The sequence below is a fragment of the Dipodomys merriami genome, unplaced genomic scaffold (assembly GCF_024711535.1).
Source record: "Dipodomys merriami isolate MVZ:Mamm:240054 unplaced genomic scaffold, mDipMer1.0.p SCAF_13, whole genome shotgun sequence".
In the NCBI taxonomy this organism is placed as follows: Eukaryota; Metazoa; Chordata; class Mammalia; order Rodentia; family Heteromyidae; genus Dipodomys; species Dipodomys merriami.
Genome location: NW_027202604.1, coordinates 2,854,769 through 2,875,323, shown reverse-complemented (window position 1 = coordinate 2,875,323; position 20,555 = coordinate 2,854,769). Strand labels below are relative to the sequence as shown.

Here is a 20,555-nt window from a genome sequence, read left to right as displayed (position 1 = left end):
TAGAGTTGTTAGGGAACACCTAAGTTAAAACACACCTTGGGCAGGTATAGATCATCTGTGAGAGGATTAGATATGCACTGGTGTGAATCTTTCATGGTAGGATGGGTAGTTTTTCCCCATCCGTTTCCCTATAGCTTCTTTATACTATTGAACATGGCTGGGCTACTCTGTCCTATATCCATGCAAAACTTTCATCTACATTCCAGTCAGGGAGAGGACTACTAAGTTAGGATCCAAACCAATTTTTTACACAGCCTTAAGGGGTAAATGTAGAACCAGTACCCTGAATCACAAATGTGCTTTATCCTTTGAACCAATTCCAATTGATTTGTTCTGGTTGCCTACAGTGCTGTCTTAAGAAACCATATGTGGTGCACTGGGGCTCTGTTGGGAGGAATGCTGGGATTGATTAGCAATGTCTGTTATGGCCTCTGAAGGGTAGCTTGCCCAGTATTTGCCATCTTCTGCTTTTAACATGTCCTTAGCTCCTCTGTGCTGTCTTCCTGTGTAAAATAAATTTAATTCCAAAAGGTGGCTATAAGAATAAGCTGAGAGAGAACAGGTATATTCCACTTTAAGTAAACCTAGCATGAGAAAATGCAAATTTGCAAAATGTACAAATCTGGAGCCAATTATTTCCATTACAGAAAGACTCCATGAAAGGTTCCTTTAAATAGCGAGCTCCCCTACTGCATTAAAATGATGATTCAATTTACAAAAATTCACTCTGCATGCAACTCTTCAGAACCATGTCTGTGTACTAAGCAAACCACACCTGATTTTTTTTTTAAAGCCACACCTCAGTAATGTTCAGGATGGCTGCCACCACGTATCTCTTGTCTCTTGGTAATTCCCATTCTCTTCAGAATTCCTTTTTTACTTCCTCTCCTAGAGTGTTGAGTAGACAATCTGGGTGGTGATCAACAGCTGCTGGCTCCCACCCTGACATGACTGCATTTCATTAGTGGGTAACTGATTGCTCCAAGTGTGTTTATATGTGGGTGTGGTTGTAGAAGTCCATGCACACTATGAACGCAGATGCAGAAACACAAAAGTCATTACGTACCTTGCTTGCAGCCTAACATACATTCATTCCTGCCCTGATCATTATAAATGGAAGGTTCCATTCACTTAGTGGATATAATCTTTGGGTAATATCTGCCCTCAGTTTCAGTTCCCCATCCTCTTTGTGTTTGCTTGTATGTTCTTTACCTTTGTATCCAAAAACTCCCCCCAAACCCAGGCCTGATTTCCATTATCCAAACATGGAACCCTCCTCTTCCTCTGTATCCTAGAAAGCCCCCAATGGTTTTCTGATTTAGAAAATTAAATATAATCTGATTCTTGTGGCAAGCTATGAAATTCCCAACTAACAGATGCTTCCATTAAATATGTAACATACCCAACATCTAACGATGTAGCATGAACTTGAATTATAGAGATTTTCAGTGCCAGTCTCTTCCCAGACACTCAAACTCGGGCAATTTTCCAGAGTGTCCTAAAGGTTGTAGGAATGTCTGTTGGCATGCACGCTAGAAATCTTATTGCATTGCAAAAGTAACTTTATCCAGGGAAGGGTACCTGGATGACACTCTATGCATGGCCACCCCATGTAGAATCATTGTCATAACTTCTCAGGCACAGAGTACAAGTATTATTTATATTTCACCTATAGTATTTTTAACACTTCAACAAAAATTTCTTCCCAGAATTATTTTTTCACAGACACATATTAATTTTTCTTCCCTCTTTTGGAAAGCAGCAGAATGAAATCACAATGGCAAACATATGGGTCCCACTCCTACACTGATCTCTTTGAGATGAAAGCTCTCAGGCTGTTGAGCTTTCAAGCATCTCCTTTCCTCCTGTCTTCCCAGACTCACTGGTTTGGGCCAAGGATCCATCATGATATTGGGCTGTAATAGCTGCATAGGTGCAGCCATAGATGGCTGCTGCCAGCATCATGAGACATACGATTCCACATACAACTCCCGTAATGACAACAGTAGCCATGGCATGACGCAGGTTGGCTGGCCTGGGCTTGGGTTTGGCTTCACACTCCAAGGGAATGTGATGCCCTGAGTTGTGGTTCTCAGGAAGCTTTGTGTCTTCTCCTCCATAGGCAGAGTTAGGCTGCTGATTCTGTGAGTACCCCAGATCTAGAGAAGGAAGAGCACAGGGCTGGTACAGCTCATGAGGGATTATAAGAAGATTCTTTCCTTTCCAGGTGTCAGGTGACCCACAGATGACACCATCTGTTATTCCTCCTTCAAAAGACAAACACAAAAGATGGTATCAGACCTTTGATACAACTGAGTTACAAAATTCTCAGCCTACAAAACCTTAGGCAGATAGAATTTATAAAGTACCTTTTTCTTCCTCGGGAGTCACAGAATTTAACTACCATGTTTTATGATTTTAAGATTTCTAAATTGGCTAAATGCTAAAAATGCCACACATTAAATTGGAAATTGTTTATGACCAAGAATTTAATAGAACTCATTTACATGGCATAAATGTAAGGATAAAATAATGCAAAAGCTAACAAGAAAGAGGGTTGGGGTTTATATTGAGGGTACAGTAGCCCCCTATGAATCCTAGCACACAAGAACTCTTTTATTTCAATTCTCATTGGAGATATAAGAAAGTACAAAACAACCGTCCATTGTTGCCATGCTATGCATTCATTACAAAAACCCTATGTGTAAGACCAATAGTTCACTGATACTAAATGGAGAGGTCTTTTGAGTGTTTTGTGTACATATCTGAGGATTTGATAATGCTATTTGTTTAGTTGATTAGATTAAGTATAACTAACACGTTTTCTCAGGTTTCCTCAGGTCTCAAAACATTTTCTACTTTGACTCAAATGCAGTTTCCTTTCCTTATAAAGTGATTTATTTCCTCATGTGCATAAACTTCAGTTGTCCTTGGGAATTTAGGTAGGTACTCAGTACCCTTTCTAGAAAGAGACTCACATTCTTCACTCACACCATTTGATTTCAGGAAAATAAATATCTCTTACTAAATTTTCTACCATAAAAAGTCAGATTTGTATCTGACTTTACAGTTCTCTAAAGATTGTTAGCTAAATTCTCACACTCTACTGAAACAGCTATTTTATTTTTACAAATTTATATAGTTCATGAGTGAACAAACCCATACCCAATCCAAGCCTTACCCCATTCAATCCCAGTATTTCCCATTACATTTGCTGTCTCTCTACCTCTTTTTTTTTTCTCCAGAAAGTCCAAGGACAGGAGAGTGGCAAGAAAGCCTTAATAAAGCTCTTGAACTGGGCAGTCCCCTGTACCCCCATGACCTGTGGCTCTGTTCTCCTGGGCTGCCATGAACATCTTCCTTTGAACATTCAGGAAGAAACCCCCCACCCCCACCCAACAAAGTCATATTGGATATACACAGGAAGTAAATTGTGAGATTATACCAGAAAGACACATGCAAAGGTGATCGATCACTTTGGTGGTGGTACCTGCCTTTATAAAGAACTTCAGAGTTTAGGGGATGCTCTCACACCTCCATTCTGTCTTACTCTGCAGTGCAAGTGCTATAACATGACCTAGACACTCCCAGGTTGGTGGGAGTGGCAAAATTCAACCTGTACCTTTTTGGACTTCTACTGTTCCAAGTTTCGCCACCAGAATCTCTTGAGAACCTTTTGGCTTCTTTTGCAATCCTTCGAGGCAAGACTCCCAACTTGAGAGCAAAAAATTTAAAAAGCTTAAAAGAATTTCCTAAGCCATTGTTTTCCATAAAGCCAAAAGGTACAATTTGGCTGCTCCAAGATGAGCCCAAGGTACCATCCAGCTGTGCTGAAATGAAAAACTCTGGCTTTCCCAACCCTTACATTCCTCTGTATCTGGGAAGTTTTTTGCAAGGGAGAAGGCTAGAGAGACCCAAACAAAGCTGTGAGTACTAAGAACATTGTATTAACCAAGCCAAGGAGACCCCCACCAGAGGACAAAGGCTGCCTGCCAGGGGTGAGGCAGTTCCAATAACTGCCTTCTACCTGAAGTGGGATGATTTGCTAAATCACTTCAGGTACAGCATTGCCATTCTCCAGCCCCACATTTCTTGCTTTGCAGCATTCACCTGAGATCCACAACCTTAGGGCCCACAATTTCTTTACAAAGGAAATTCACAGATTGGCTGTTGGGACATGGCAGGAATGCAGGAGCTGTAGCTACCAAGAGCTCCAGAGACTCCTGTCTATCTGAGTCCTCACCAAAGATGCACATCTTATCCTCCACCACCGTCACAGGATCCTGACTCCAAGTCTGAGTAGAATGCGAGAGATCTACTCCCTTCTTTATTTATACAGCGGACAATGTGGGAAACTCTAGCTTGCCAAGGGCTTACTGTTCCTCATTGGACCACTAGTACCTTTTAAACCTGCAGAGAAGAAACCAGATTCGAATTTGATTGTGCATATTATTTTGTGAAATCCTGGAAAAAGATCCTTTAAAACATTATTCCTGCAAAGTGGGGAAAGGAGTAATAATAAAATTCACTCCCAAAAATTGCCTTGGGGACTCAAGTGGGTGAAGTGTGTCAAATATTAGAACAATTCCAAGCCTACACTAAATGTTTAATATTTAACCATAAACATGAAGATGATGTGTCTACATTTGAATAAAGAGGAAGAGTCATTAGAGGGCCTTTTTTGTAGAGGAGACATTACTGTGTAAAAAACTAAAGCACATCTTTGTGCCCTAGACCCACGAGAAGACTAGAATTTCCCATTCCTTGAGGGAACTGGGGCCATAGGGTTGAGTTTTGGTCAGTGGAGGCAAAACTTTCACTTTCAGGGACCAAAATCTCTAGCATGATCTTCTGTGTACTGTGTTCTCTTTTTGTGGTGCCCTATTGCCCACTTGGAAAACTCAGTGGTATTACAAGCTAGAAGGAACTTCTATCTAGATGACTTCATAGAATGCAGACCTTCCCTCCAAAGCTCTTAGACTCTGACTTTTGCTACATGTATGACTGAGATCCAGTATCATCTGGTGTATTAAATCAGCCTGACCTAATACCTTTAATGTTCACATGGGTTTGTAAAGTTATTGACTAACATCTGCTCCTTTATTTTATGTAATACATGCATAATCAGACAGATTGTCTCCAGGGTTAGCATCTATTTGGGGATTTTTTTCAAGTCATTGTGTGACATCCAGATCCTGTTACCCCCAAATTGATTTCATTTTCCCCTTTATAAAAAGCTATTATCTGTGCTCTGGTAGCTCTGCCACAAGGAAATGGTGACCTGCATTATCCAATCTGAAGATCAGGATTGGTCTTAGTACTGTCAGTCTCCATCTGGTGACACTGAGTACTAGTGAAAGGCATTAATTTGCCCAAAGACCACCAGCAAGTTTGTGGCTGAGCAAGAGAACAGTATCCCATCCCACATTGCTTCTAATGTCCTGGGCCTGGGAATGATTTTTTTTAACATCAAGAAATGTTCTTTGATGAAAAGTCTTTTTCTGTGATGGTCTGGTTTATGACTAAAATTTAATCCAGAACACAATATCTGAAGCTGCTTCACCTCCAGATGCAAGTGGTTTTATTCACAACCTCCTATCAGAAAGACATTGTCACATTGTGGGGCTGCTGTTGTTGGTTAACGTGCACATCGTTGGCTGGTTAGTGAGATATTATTGGCTATTATGTTGTTGTGAAGCTCCTTAACTTATGTTAACTCACCTGCTTCCCTGAGACTTAATGCAACTAGTCAGAATCTGTTGTTTCTCTGTTCAGGTCTGCAGCTGTCATGTCTTCCAGAGCTCAAATATACCACCACCAATTCAGCTCCCCAAGGAGAGTTAATGGTAACACCAATGTGCTCACAATGAACATGTGAATGCATCCCCCACATTCTGTGTCTGATAAAGGTGTCACCATCTATCCCATATCCTTGCAAGACTAAAGAAAATGGAATTCCTCATTCCAGTCCATTAGCCATTTCTATCAGTATAATATTCCAAATATTTTCCAGAGTTGATCGCTTTTCACTACCCCAGTGTGAGCCATCATCAACTCATCCTTGGCTGACTAAAATGACCTTCTCCATCACTCTAGCTCTTATCCTACAATTTTGATTTGCTTTTCTTAACAATCACCCCCCATTGACCTCTTATTGTAATCAGCCCATATTGTTCCTTGGACAAAAAATTCCTCAGCAGTTTTTCATTCCATTTAGAGTAAAACCCAAACACTTGAACCTGCTGTACACCTGCCATGTGGCTTGATCCCTGACTAGTTGGCTTGTCTGATCTCTGCACCACTCCCTCATTGTAGTCCTATGATGCAATGTTTCTTGTTCTTTACCAAGCCAAGCTACTATATTCATTAGGGCCTTAGAACTTGCTGTCATTTTTCTCAGTTATCCCCTGGATAAATGATTCTGCTTACCAATGTCACCTCCTAGGAGAGATCTTTCCTGTTCATCCTTTCTAAAACAGAGCCGTTTATTTCATCACACTCTCTACATTTCTCTACATTTTTATTGTCTTCTTAGTTCTGCCATCAGATACACATATCTTTATGTATTACCTTATTTAACAGTTATTTCTGGAACTCCAAGGCAACCTTCATTACAAGAAGGATTTTCTTGTTGATCATTCTTTTCTCAGAACCAGGAATAATACCTGGCATATCAAAAGCACTCAAAGAGATGAATAAATGAATGATGCTCAGAGAAGCACAATGTCATCACTGAAGAATATTAGGCCATATGCTTTCTATTCTCTTCTGTGTTTCTTTTGTGTGATCTTGGGCAAGTCATAAGTATATCTTGGCCTCCATTTCACAATGAAATCTGGGGTTTTCACTAATGGGACAGATAGTAAATATGATAAACTTCAGGTCTCTATCACAACTATTCAAACTTTATAGTGTAAAGCAGCCACTTAGTTTTTAATGAACAGGCATGGCTGTGATCTAGTAAAACTTTGCTTATAAAAATACTTTTTCAAAAACCTGTGGCTGGATTTGGCCTTGTGCTACAGTTTGCTAGACCATGGGTAATACCCAGAGTCCTGCATTTTTAATATTCTGGATACTCTTGTTTTTCTTTTGGCATCTTGTTAAAGAAATAGTAACTACTATACCCAATTTTAATAACATTAGCATTTGTCACACAAAAGAGAATATCTCCAGGAAAGTTTATAGTTGTGAAATGAATAAAGGCAGACAAAGTAGGAAATGATACCCATGTCCCTGACTGAAATTTAGACTTTGGAGTTTACTTAGTGGGCAACTGAAGTTCCTTCTTCTTGAGGACATCATTCCTGGATAACTGACTTCATGTTCTGTTCCTTTAGGAAGTTATATCTCCATGCATCAGATTCATAGATATAGACAGGCTACCCACAAGCATATGCCTGTATTGATAATTTTAATGGATTCTGAATTATGTTATAAATATACAAATGGAAAAGAATGGATCCCCAACATCTGCATGGCACATTTGCCTTTTGGGCTGCACCATAAAATGACATCGATGTGAGAAAGCTTAAAGCTTCCCCTTTCCTTCTGCTTGTTTTTCTTGATGCAGAGAATAAAAGAGGCTCATGCTAAGCTGGTGACACCACATGGGGTTTCTAAGGAGACAATACTGACCTTCATAGATAAATTTCTCCAGCCAGAGTTTCAGACCCAGCAAGTGGCAATTGCATTTCCAGATGTTGTCCTTGAGAAGTAACTGCTTCACTCTGGGCATGAATTCCAGGAGCTCACGATCCAAGTGCTGAAGCTGGTTTTGTTGCACTGCAAGCATGGTTAGGTTCTCCCAAGGCTTGCCCAGGGATGCAGGAAGATAACTTATATTGTTGGATGACAAATCTAACTCCCTCAATTGGGGGAGTGCATGGAAGAGTCTGTTTTCCAGAGAAAGCAAGGAGTTCTGAGTTAAGTTTAGAACTTGCAAGTCCTGAAGACCTTTGAAAGCTTCAGGGGCCAGATTTGAAAGGGAATTGTTGGATAAATTTAGGATTATGAGTCGTGGCACTGACCTAAATGCAAGAGCTGAAAGCTGATGGATCTGGTTATTCTGTAAGTGCAGGATTAGTGTCTGAGGAGGCAGATTAGGAGGAATTTCAGCTAGACCCTGGCTGCTACAGTCCACAGAGTTTGAGGATGGGTGACAGAAGCACTTCTCTGGGCAGTCACATACTCCTTGGAGCAGGAAAATCGTGCTGGAAAATAGCAGCAGCAGCAAACCTAGGACAGAATGGGATAAGGAGCCTGGTGTATGAGGAATCATCAGTATCTTATACCTTCCTGTCTCCCCCCATACACCCCTTGAATTCATAGGCAGGGTAATTCTGAGCAGGTAATACCTACTACCACCTGTATTATTCACCTTTTTTTTAAAAAAATAAGTTTTTCATTGTGAACTGTACAGAGGGGTTACAGTTACATGAGCAAGGTAATGACTACATTTCTTATCAGGCAACAATGCCTCAGTATTCACCTTTTTAAGCAGAAGCAAGATGGACTGAGCACCTTTGTTCCAGTTACAAAATTCTGTGCTGGCTATTGTCAGCAGCCTTGGAAAAGATACTCTGGGGCATCAGCAATCAGATTGTGGAAAGCTTAACAATATCAGCTAAAAAGGCAAAAAAAGATCTTTCGGGAACTCTTTGTAGGGTACAACTGAATTCTGTGGATTCTAACATGTAGGAGAGTGGCAGAAGATTTTTAGATATTTACATCTTTTGGTCAGGTATGCTCCAAAGAGTTCTATTAAGCATGGCTCATTACTTTCTGTAATGGTAGGAATATTCTTCTATCTGCTGTCTAATGTGGGAGTTACTAGCCATGACTAGCTACCAAGTCCCTGAAATATGACAACTACAAACAGGGGACTGAGAATTAATTTCAATTTAAATGGCCACATGCAGCTACTGGTTACTGTATTGGCTGGGGCAGGTATTATAAACTGGTGTATAATTGATGTCCATGCTATGATTATACTCCTTTCAACTCAGGTACAGAAAAACATTAAGAATAAGATAATAACAAAGCTTAAATATAGATTTTTAATATTCTGCTAAAACATGTTTGATAGAATTGCTTCTTTTACTTATACTAACTCACACTTTGCCTGAATAGCAGCCTGTTTTCTGTTAATTTGGAATTTTTATGCATGATTGATAGTAATTATATTTTATGCCATTAAAATGTTGTCTTCAATCAAAGGGTCTAAATATGTTAATGTTCTGCCTCTGTGCATAGGTATGAGGAGATAAGAATTATGCTGCTTATGAAATGGTTCTGTACAAACTAGTTTCATTTTCTTAAAAACTCCTGGTAAGAAGAAAGTTTTTGGTATTTTTACTTCTTTTCTGAAAACAACTCCAATAAATACTATCTAAAATATTTTTTAAAAGATAGTACGCTTCCACATTCCTAGAACAGTGTTCCAGCCATCCACTTGTTATCACACTCCCTTCATTTTTCTTCTCAGTAAAAGGCCAATGTGTTTGTGATTTAACTCAACTCTCTGATTAGTGCCTGTCACATTTTTTCTTGACATGGGTCTCCTTTCCTCTCCACTCCTGATGTATCTGTCCAGACATGCTAAGAACAATAGTTATAGATACATCAATAAATAGTACTTACGTAGTATGTGTTCTCTTCTATATGCATATACATTTACATACATACATATATATATATATATACATACACACATTCTCAAAACTGTATAAATGTGACTATTTTTTTTATCATTTTAGAGGTATTGAAAGTAAGACACAGAGAATCTAAATTACTGGCCTGTGTCACATAGATAGTAGAGCCAAGATTTGAATACAGTCTGCTTCCAGAGCCATAAGCATATTTTTGTTTACATCCTAGTATAGACCAAGTAAGATTCTCTTTCTGTCTCTCTCTCCCTCTTTTTCCCTCTCTTTCTCTCCTTCTATTTCTCTGTCTACATATACATACACACATGCACACACATATACATACAGATTTGCATAGAGATTTTTGAAAAATCTTAAGCATAATCATCATGTCTCATTCTCAATCTGTCTTATTAACTCAAAACTCATTTGTCTACAAGGCCACAAGAAAATTCATTTTCCCTTTTAACTACTAGACTATTGCATGGTGGGACCATGTCAAGCTGATATTTATCTTACATTTGAGCTACTTTATTTTTTTCCTCACTACACATGCAAGAGATAAGAGTATCTTGGTTCAAGCTCCTTAGCTCTGTGGGAGAGAGTTCTTGCAATCAAAAGAGGTCTCCTTGTAAGTCTCAGAGGGAATTGAGGTATCCTAGATGCTGCTAGATCACCCCTACAAAGTTGTTGTTCACTCCTTTCTTTTTTCTTGAGTTTGAATATCAAAACATGTCAAACATCTGTCAAGGACATTTTGTTAGATTGGAACAATAATTCACAAGGCCATGTAGTAATATTCAAAACACAAAATAATTTAGTCATGATGAAGTTTTGGGGAAGTTGTTTATTTGGGGCCTTCAATAGGGAGAGTAGCAATGCATCTGTAGAATGCCCTGGATCTCACTCTGCCCTTGTTCCTGGATTTCTTCTAGTTGATGGGTGTCATAGGCCTATGGGACAGACATGTGTCAAGCCTTTCCAGTGAGTTGCTACTCAATTTAATTTAGCTCAAAGACAGCACAGTCCCCTCCCTCTTTCTGAAATAAGAGGACAGTCCTCATTTTTCCCCTTTCTATAAGTTTCACAAATATCTAAATGACTCCTTTCAAAGCCAAAACATCGTCCCTTTAGAAATGACCTGGTACCCCTTCACTTTAGCTGTGGTACTCACACATCAATTAGTTGTAGGAAACCAATTCCTAAACTGGACAATGTGTCATCCACAGGATCTTCTCTGTACTATTAATGACAAGCTTATCTGAGATTCAAGCTAGTGCTCTCTTTGATTTCTCCCCTGACCCTAAAGGAGTAGTATATGAACTCCAGCTCCAAATACCATGTTGTCTATGAAGGCCTGTGACATGCCAAGCCACATATTCACATCAGGGCTACATACATTTCTCTCCAGCTCCTTCTGCAGCACCCAACATGGCAAACAAAAATCTTCCCATCCAGAGATATTTTTTTTTATATATGTCTGAGCTTTTCAGAAAGACAGCTTGAAAACAGATTTCCCAGGAACACCTTTGAGGGGATTCCCTCTCTCTCTTTTGTGAGCAACTTCAATAAGGGGAGAGAGAATTCATCCCTGCTCACCTTTCATGGCTGATTTTCCACAAGCAAGCATCTTGGTTGAACACGAAGCCCACCCTTATTAAATCCGCAGATCAACAAACCGAGGACATGGCAAACTTTTCATTTTCTTTCTGGGAATCTTGCTTGTCCTTTTCTTTGATGCGGAAAACAGTTGTCGATTTCAGTAGACCACAGCCTGTCCCCTAGTCTCCATCTGGCTTGGGTCAGTTTCCATAAGATCTTTTGATTGTGTCCCGCTTCTTTCTTAGAGTGTCAGCCTCCCTGAGATCATTTCTGCCTTTCCTATTCAGACAGCAAACCACATAAAGAATGTTTGTCAGACCTTGGAGAACAGCTGTAGCATTCAAACATGACCCCGATGGCTCGGCCTTTTTGATTATTTAATCTGCTTGAAGTCCAGGGCACCAAAATAAAACGGCCTTCTTAATCCGGTCGTGCCTTCTGCATTCTGTTGACTTATTAACCGTGCTGTGTCAACCCTCACTGGGTGGGGGACGTGCAACACAGCTCCTCAGTCTGGGGGTCTAGCAACAGAGCCAACAGAGTGTGTAATATGAGGACAAATTGGCCTGCTGGAGGCTGACACGGTTTCCACAGTGCACGTCTTTGGTCATCCAGGGCTTATTCAGCCAACATCCGTGGGGATTAGCTGTGTTGACAGGGTCTTGATGCCTTGAAATCCATAGCCATGGTTTCTTTTAGTGAACATCACAACCCCCTTCTCCCTGGTGCCACAGATACTTCTCAGCTGCTTGCTTGCTCATCCCTCCCCCCCACCCGCCCCCACCGCCAGCTCCCTAGTCAAATTGACCTTTAGGTTCGTATGACTTTGAAATACTTCTCAATCTGGCTTTATTTTCTCAATGTGCAGGTTCAGACTCCTTGCCTCATTTTTCACTATAAAACAATAAACTCCTCCCTCCACACACACCCTCTCCACTGTGAGCATTGGGCACCAATGAACTGTGACTATCCTCTCATTGAAGTTGCTAGGAACTTTCCCACCAGAGACTGGAACCATTTCTTTGAATATGCAAATCCTCTGTCCTTTACTGAGATGAAGTTTGAGTACCTAAAGTGGCCCTTCTGCAACAGTTCAACATGTGCCAGACCCTTGACAACAACATGGCAGGTCCAGGAAGTATGACTGGGCGACTAGTCAAGTGTGGGTTTTAGATTGAATTTGCTTACACAGAGCCTCATCTCTCATATGCGGATAATGGTAGTCTATCTTTTATAAGATGGTGCCCAGGATTAAATAAAGCAATACTTGCCGTGGTCCCTATTGTCTTCATGAATGTTCACAATTCCCCAGGAGAATGCTTCCAAGATGAATGAGCTTCTGGTCCTGGAAAGGCAACCATGACTGGACAGCAGGGGAGGCCCATGCCGTGTTCCTCATACTACTCTGTTCTTTACGGGAGATCCTTTTCTCCTTTGGCCAACACCCTTCCATCTCACACAAGCCTGCCTCCTGTAAGTCTTCTTGGCCTGCTATCTTTTGTCTTACTCATTGACATCTTTGGAGCATCACAGATAAACAAGGGAAAGTTAGGTGCAGTAGCAAAGAAGGTCAGGTGACCAAGAACCATTTAAATTGTACTAACAGCTAAAAGTCCCTTTTTGTCTTTCTATCTAGCTGTTTCAGGTACACATAATTTAATAATAACAATCATTCTTGATATATGTCTCTTATTCATCATCCAGTCATTACTACCTTGTGACATTGCAAAATCTATGAATTTAGTTCCTCTAAGAACTAGAAAGTTACACATCTACCTCCATGACTCTCTAATTCTGTCTTTCCCAATGATCAGTAAACGTTTTTGGGGAAGGGTCAGATAGTATTTCAGACACTGAGAGCCATATGGCCTCTTGTTTCAACTATTTAGCTGTGCTGATATGTAAAAACAGCCAGAGATATTGTGCATGAATGTGTATACCTGTACTATAACTTTATTTACAAGAACATGTAGAGGACTACATCGGCCCACAGGCTACAGTTTGCAGTCCCTGCGAATCCTACCATCTAGGAAGCTGTTGCTGCTCCACTATGCGGCTTCCAACTCCCACCTCTCTCTCAGACAGATAGATCCATTCTGGTGAGAAAGCATGAGGCAAACTAAAAGGTACCATACTTACCTATTTAGGCAGACAGGGACTCCGAGGGTTTCTTTGGGTTATAGTAAAATTAGTTTAGCTGTATTTTGCAGGACCCATCTAGGGTCTGTCTGTTTAACTCAAGAGATCTGAAAAATAAAATCCATTTATTGACAGCACAATTAAATATGGAAGGCCAGGATACCTGCAGGGAACAGTAGGGGATCAAAGATACCTTCAGATACAGCCAGAGGATATGGATAATAATAAGGTAGTCTTTTAGCTGCCTGTACCTTAATGCTGGGTGGTCATAGGCAAATCACTGGGTCTCTGAGTCTAGCTTCCAATCAGTAGACTTCAAGGAGGACAAAGTGCTGTTTGTTCAGTGTGTCTGGTCTGGTAGAGCAACTGACCAGAAGTGATATTTCATATTAGCAGTGTGTATTCTTAGGCCTCAAAGAGTCTGAACTAGCTTCTCCCACCTAAAACATGAACTCCCCAGGAACACAAAGAGAACCCTTACAGTAGATGGTTCCTGGGAGCAGCTGCTTACTGCCCCAAGGGGCTCCTTTTAGTTCTGTTTGTTCCTGCTGACTCTAAAAGAGGCAATTAAAAGATAGGCAGAGCACACATGGACTGGGAGGCCCTGGGACACATTGAAGGACTTTGGATTCAGAGTCTGATTGATTTATTCCATCTGACCTCAGCCAAGAGAACAAAGAGAGGATGCGTGACCTGCATGCTAATGCTGGTTGTGCCTTCCTTCTCCTGTCAGATGAACCAGGTCCAAGAGGTGCCAAGACGACTGTGCATGCCAAGAGCAACCCAAAGAGGATGCTGAATGTCTGCTCAGGGAAGTCCTCTCCCTACCAAGATTCACACAGCGAGGCACCAAGACAAGAGCACCCCAAGTCTCTCAGAGGAAGTAATTTCAGGTTCACCTCAGAGAAATACTGTGCTTCTTGTCACACCACGTTTGAAATACTTCCTACCTTACAAGACATTTCTTTGCCCGTTTAAAGTAGCATACATTGGTATAGTGACCATTTTACTTTCCACTAAAAAATAAATCAACAGCCATTATTAACTCTTAAAATTGATAATGTTTTGAATCCCAACCGATAACAGCTCTGTCTTCTGGGAAGTTTTATTTCAAAAGAATAAAGTAGTATTGAATGTACTCATCCGAGAGGAGATTTATACTAAATTATTAGGCAAAACAAAACAATTATAATATATATATATATATGTATATATATATATTTGTGCTGCCTCCAAAAAAGTTAAAGGTGGAGAAATTAACTCTACCAATGTGTGTTGGTTTGGGGAGGGCAGTCATTGAACTCAGAGAGCTGATTATTAACTTTTCCACTTGTACCTCTGCATATATTTAACTTGCTACAACCAACACATTTTATATTTGTAATTTAAAACATACAAAGGGTAAGAACTGATTTTTGTTAAGTGCAGATAGAATCACCTATCACCCATTGGATTGTAGCTGAGTTTTGTGTATAATATAGATATAGCATGCCTAGAGTTCACCTCCACTCTAAGAGGATTACCGCCAGGACTAGCATCTGTTTTTCTGGGCCACAGAGTCTCTGCATGCCATAAGACCTATAACAAACATGGGCTTTCCTTCCAGATTTAAGATCTGCCTCAGTAAAATCATGACAGAACACTTCTCTATTCCTGTCCGTGGGTGCCCATCCAGAGCTTGCGCCATGGTGATCTGAAATTGGGGCAAGACAGCAGGTCCTGTGACAGCTGCAACCCTTGAGAATGGGAGGAGGCCCTGGGCATCACGGATCTATACAGACATTTTATTTGGCTGTGGAGGAAGTTCAGTATTTGGAGCTATGTGGAAAAATGGTGAAAGTATTTCCCTGGGTTTTGTGGTTAGCTAAATGTACCTAGTTATAAAGTGTACACCAACTTCGGTCTTATTTTTTCCCTTCCTTCTTCCTTCCTTTTTTTCCTCCTTACTTCCTCTTCTCTCCCTTTTTCCTATCTCCCTCTTTATCTTTCTCTTTGCTAGTTCCACCTGGGAAAATGGTCCCTTCTCTCTGGGCAAAGCTGCATGTAGACCCCTCTCCCTGCTTTGCTTTCTATGCTGGACCACGTGTCCATCCCTACAAGTCTCTGCCTAGCACCTGCATAACCCAGGTGACTGAGATTCCCCAGTTTTCGAAGTCACTTCCCCTTCCTCTGAGATCATATCCTGGACCTCTGGGGTCAGGTGTCCTGCACCCTAAGAGGTTTCCAGGCTCTGAGGTCAGGTCCGCAGCTGCTGTGGCCCCTCCTCCTCCCCGCCCTCTACCTACATAAACCCCAATCTCTCCATGTGTTGTCTCCCCACAGCTGCACCTCCTGTGGGCCCACCTTTCCTTCCCAAATGATCCCATGGCAGTCTTCTTTCGGCCTAACCTTACACTCTCCTCTGTTTCCAGCTTCTCTTCATCCTCATCCCACCTCCTCCCCTTACTCTATGAAACAGCCAGATAATTCAAAATACAGTTTAAAATTTCAGTCACTTATTTAGGACATACAATATCCCAGATCTCACTACAAATTTGTATTGCTCCAAGTTTTGCTAGCTATTGTTAATAATCCCACAAATCTCAATGGCTTAATACAACAACAGCTAATTTATAGCTCTGGCAAATTCAGTTTCAGGTTGGCAGGGGAATGGGCTCCAAGAAGTCTTTCAGAGATTCAGGCTTCTTCTATTCAGTGCCCCGATTCCTCTTGGTTCTCAGAGTCCTCTACTATCAGTTGGCTGAGGAGGAAAGAAAATGAAAATGAGACATACCTGGCAGAAGTTCTATTTCTGCTCATATTCTGTTGGTCAGAATGAATCACGTGACTATCTAGCAGCAAAAGAGACTGGAAACTGTAATTTAACTATATTCCATGGAAGAAGAGGACACATCAGTATCAAAGATCAATAGCAGTCTCTGCTCTGCATTTTATTTGCATTATTTCACTTGAAGGTGATGAGTGTCTAACCTTCCAGTGCCGTCTTTCTTCTGCCCATTGTTTCTACAATATGCGCACAGTAGGTTCATTATTTAAGTGTTGAATGAATGAGGGTATTATTCTTACTTTTGCTATAGATCACAAAAATGAGGCACAGAGGTGTTAAATCAGTTCTCTCAGGTCTTCAGCATGGTTAAAGCACGGTCTGTGAATACCTATGTTCAGTACAATAGCAGAGAACCCATAGTTTGATTTACATGCCTGACGGTCATTTTCTGTAGTGCTGGGCAGTGAACTAAGTGTTCTCTGCTGGTTAAAGCACGGTCTGTGAATACCTATGTTCAGTACAATAGCAGAGAACCCATAGTTTGATTTACATGCCTGACGGTCATTTTCTGTAGTGCTGGGCAGTGAACTAAGTGTTCTCTGCTTGCTAGGCAAATGATTTACTGCTTGAGCCACACCTTTGATCCTTTTACTTTTAGCTTGTTTTTCAGATAAGGTATTGAACTTTTGCCCAGCCTTGTACAGTGATCCCCTACCTCTGCTGATTATTACAGGTGTGCACTACCACTCAGACTTTAAGGTCTTTATACTTATATATTTATACATACATGTATGTGTATATACACACATACGTACACAACACTTCTTTTGCCAATAAGCTGCATTTAATTATCTGCAAATTCTTACTTAGGAAATGAGGAGCCAGTCTCCTTTTGAGACATTCATTGTAGACTCAAGGGTGCCATATGGTTTCTCTAATGAGAAGGTAGGACGAATATATGCAGTCCCTTTCCTTTTCTTGCTCTTTTAATAAAGTGAAAATATGGGCAAAAAATGTAATTTAAAGTCCTTTTAGCAGGCTTTAAGTCATCTGATAAAATAATGGATTAGGGTGCTCAAACTAAAATCAGGGGAGTTATGGGTAAGAAATACATGCCACTGTCTTCCATGGTTTCCCTTATTTGCAATATCTAGTATATGTATGAGTCAAGCGGAAAAGGTCAGATAAGGTGATGTTAGGAAAATGAACCCTTAGATATGTATTTTGTTTTTTTTTCATGCATTTGTTTCTAATGCATTTATAAGATTATCTCTTTGTTGCTTTGTATGTCTCTCCCCCACAGTATAACCCCTGCTTTCACTATATTTGATGTCAGTATAACTTGTGGAGGAGATGGGGAAAAACAAGTCATTAAAGGATACAGGTGGACCTGTTGCAACAATGAGAAGTACAAGTTGTCATGTCGAAAACGAGCTTTACAACATTGGTGGGGGGGGGGGAGAATTGGGGAGGTGGGGGAAGAGGCTGGGAAGGGATGTGAAGGGTAAACAAAGGAGGAGGCTGCAATGCTTGATAAGAAATGTACGCATTATCCTGCCCATGTAATTGTAACCCCTCTGTACAGTATGTTCACAAAAAATAAAATAAAAAATAAAAATAAGCTAAGGAAGACAGTGGTCAAGATATTTTCAAGTGCTTTTTTATAAAAAAAAATAGGTTTTTTTATTGTGAAAATACTGTACAGAGGGGTTACAATTACATGAACAAGGTAATGAGTACATTTCTTATCAAGCATTGTTGCCTCCTCCTTTGTTTTTCCCCTACCATCTCTTCCCTCCCATCTCCACAACTACACCCCCCCCACCGCCTAAATTGTTAAGTTCGTTTTTCGACATAACGTCTTGTATGTCTCATTGTTGCAATGGGTCCACCTGTATCCCTATTCAAACAATTTGTTTTTTCCCTTCTCCTCCCCAAATTATACCAACATCAAATACAGTGAAAACAGGGGTTATACCATGGGGAAGGGACATACAAAATAATAAAAAAATCATCTTATAAATATGTTAAAACAATAATAAGAAAGAAAAAACATTTGAGTCCTTATCTTGGGGTTCATTTTGCCTAACATCAACTTATCTGACCATTTCTGCTTGTCTCAGACATATACTAGTTATTGCAAATAAGGGAAACCATGGGACCTATGCTTCTTTGGGCCTGGCTAATGGATTTTTAGGGTGCTAATTGCACTAATTTATTAGATTGATTGATGCTGATCTTCCTATCCCCTTGAACCTGTTTCTCATGGAAAGTCTACATGCCATATTTGAATGAGATGGACTTCTCTAACCCTATCCAATTCTTAAGGGAACCAGTTCTCAGGAAGTCCTGCTAAGGAACTTCCAAAAGCAGCAGAGGCCGAACCAGACTAATGTTTTGTTGGTGGGGGAGGGGTGAGAAAACAAGACTTTTCCTCCACTGTCTCCAACCACAGCCTCCCAGCACTTTTCTCCTGTACACAAGATGTCTGTGGAAGTAAAGATGCAGTTCAGATAAGTATGATTAAAGGTAATTAGTGAGCTCATGTGGCTGGTGCAGTAAGCATAGGCAGATGCTGTGGGCATAATGTTAATGAAAGAAACAAAAGGTTTAAGAAACATGGCAGCTTAGAAAGCCTGGCCAGGGCCTCAAATTGACACATTGTTTTACTTAGATCTTCTGATTGGCTACTTTTGTCCCTGCCCCAAGCATATAAATTGGAATCAAATTTGTGTTCATATTTGATTGTTTACTCATGTTACACATGCGTGCTTTATGTTTTTCTTGGTGAATTTTTATTGGCCTTTGTACTTTTATTACAATATGATAGTCCCATTTCTGTAATAGATTACAATATATGTTTCACATTTGTATGTGTATGTACATTGTGATACAATAATAAAACTGTGTCTTCTTTCTTTTTAAAATTTACCATCTCTTACCTTTTAGATACAAATAGTTGAAAATGTTCTAGAAAAAAACAGTTGTCCCAAAGAGGACTTTACCTTGCAACCTAACAATTCTACATCTTGAGCTTCTGCTTTTTCAGTTTAAGCTTTATTACAACTACATTTCAGAACAGTATGTCTGTTAAATCCATGGAACCCTGAATGAAATCATCTAGACTCTAAGGCTTACAACATTTGCTGCCTGTGTGACAGTGAATGTTATCTAACCTCTCTGGTCTTTAATTTCATCATCTGGACCCAACTTACAGGTTAAATTATTATTTAAAGAATCCGAATACCTTTGCCTTAGCTAGAGTCTTCTCTATTGTGTCAATATGGCATATTAAGTAAACATTTACTTGCATGAATGTTCTTGGAATAAGAGCAAAGGAAATTTTGCCTGTAGACAGACCTCACTGTGTGAAGTGTGATTGCCTAGAAGCAGTTGCACTCTCCCTAGTTTGTGCTCTACAAAGTTCTGCCTGTCATAAAAGAAGCTCTACAAACAAAGAAGAGCTGACTGTTGGTGTCAGGCAAATACAACTGTGCTTTGAGACCTTTGTAGGCAAATAAAAGCCCTGCTTCTATCCAGGTTGAGGAAGGCCAGCTTCCCATTCTCATGCATTCACCAGCGAAGTTCTTGTCCTTCCTTTAATTCTAGAATTCCACACTGGGCCACCTACTGTAAGCCCCTGCTGTTATTTGTTAAGGTTTCTCTGCTGATCTTGATCTCTCCCAGTCTGGTCCTTGGTTGGTAGGAGGCCCTCTTCCCCATCCCCCATATAATTAAAGAGAACATGCAGTGATCTCCCCAGGGCTGTTTAGCTTTCATCATGAAGCATGACTATCAGAGCTTGGAGGTTGATAGGAGTGGAAACATTTGTGTTCAACAAGCAAGCAGGCTCCTTCATGTGTTGTCAACATTTCATTTGTGATTCTAATGAGGTCTCCAAGGAGAAAATAAACTCATGGATGCCCTCCCCACTACAGCTGATGTTTATAAATTTCTGTCCATGGCCTCTAGTTGCTCCTACCAGCAAGGCATTTGGAATAGAGTTTGTGTCCTGTTGTGTTGTGTGTGTGTGTGTGTGTGTGTGTGTGTGTGTGTGTGTGTGTGTGTGTGTGTTGAAGAGCTGAGATATTATTAAATCGACTAAGACATTCCTGAGCATGAGCAATGTGGATATTTCCTAGAAGCTGATCTCTCTACTTACCTGTGCTTTAAATGTGTCTAGAAGGTGCAAACGTCCTCATATGGAAATCAGATCGATTCTCATTGTGGCCTCCCATATTGTATATTATTTCTTTGTTGAAGGAGCATTTCCTGAGTGTTTCTGACATGCTAAGCTCTGTGTTTAAGACTATATTAACAGTCCAGATTATCTCTACAATATAGAAATAATACATTCATTGTAGAACCATAAATATATGAAAAATCACAGCCATAAAATG

At 40.3% G+C, this 20,555-nt stretch overlaps 2 protein-coding genes across 3 annotated transcripts in view; one reads left to right on the top strand and one right to left on the bottom strand.

Moving 5' to 3' along the window:
- Positions 1–20,555, top strand: part of Cacna2d3 (calcium voltage-gated channel auxiliary subunit alpha2delta 3) — a 940,778-nt gene that overhangs the window by 780,509 nt on the left and 139,714 nt on the right. The window lies entirely within an intron of this gene.
- On the bottom strand, positions 1,720–11,532 carry Lrtm1 (leucine rich repeats and transmembrane domains 1). The gene is made up of 3 exons (XM_070018502.1): positions 11,247–11,532; positions 7,639–8,238; positions 1,720–2,267 (listed from the first exon to the last, which is right to left on the bottom strand). Exons 1-3 carry the CDS (start codon positions 11,275–11,277, stop codon positions 1,831–1,833), a joined length of 1,068 nt encoding a protein of 355 aa, XP_069874603.1. The 5' UTR covers positions 11,278–11,532; the 3' UTR covers positions 1,720–1,830.

Coding starts and splice junctions, on each gene's coding strand:
- Lrtm1 (XM_070018502.1), bottom strand. CDS start 11,277: ATGCTTGCTTGTGGAAAATCAGCCATGAAAG. Junction 8,239..11,246: donor TGGAAAATCAGCCATGAAAG/GTGAGCAGGGAT, acceptor ATTCTGTCCTAG/GTTTGCTGCTGCTGCTATTT. Junction 2,268..7,638: donor GGAGAAATTTATCTATGAAG/GTCAGTATTGTC, acceptor TGTCTTTTGAAG/GAGGAATAACAGATGGTGTC.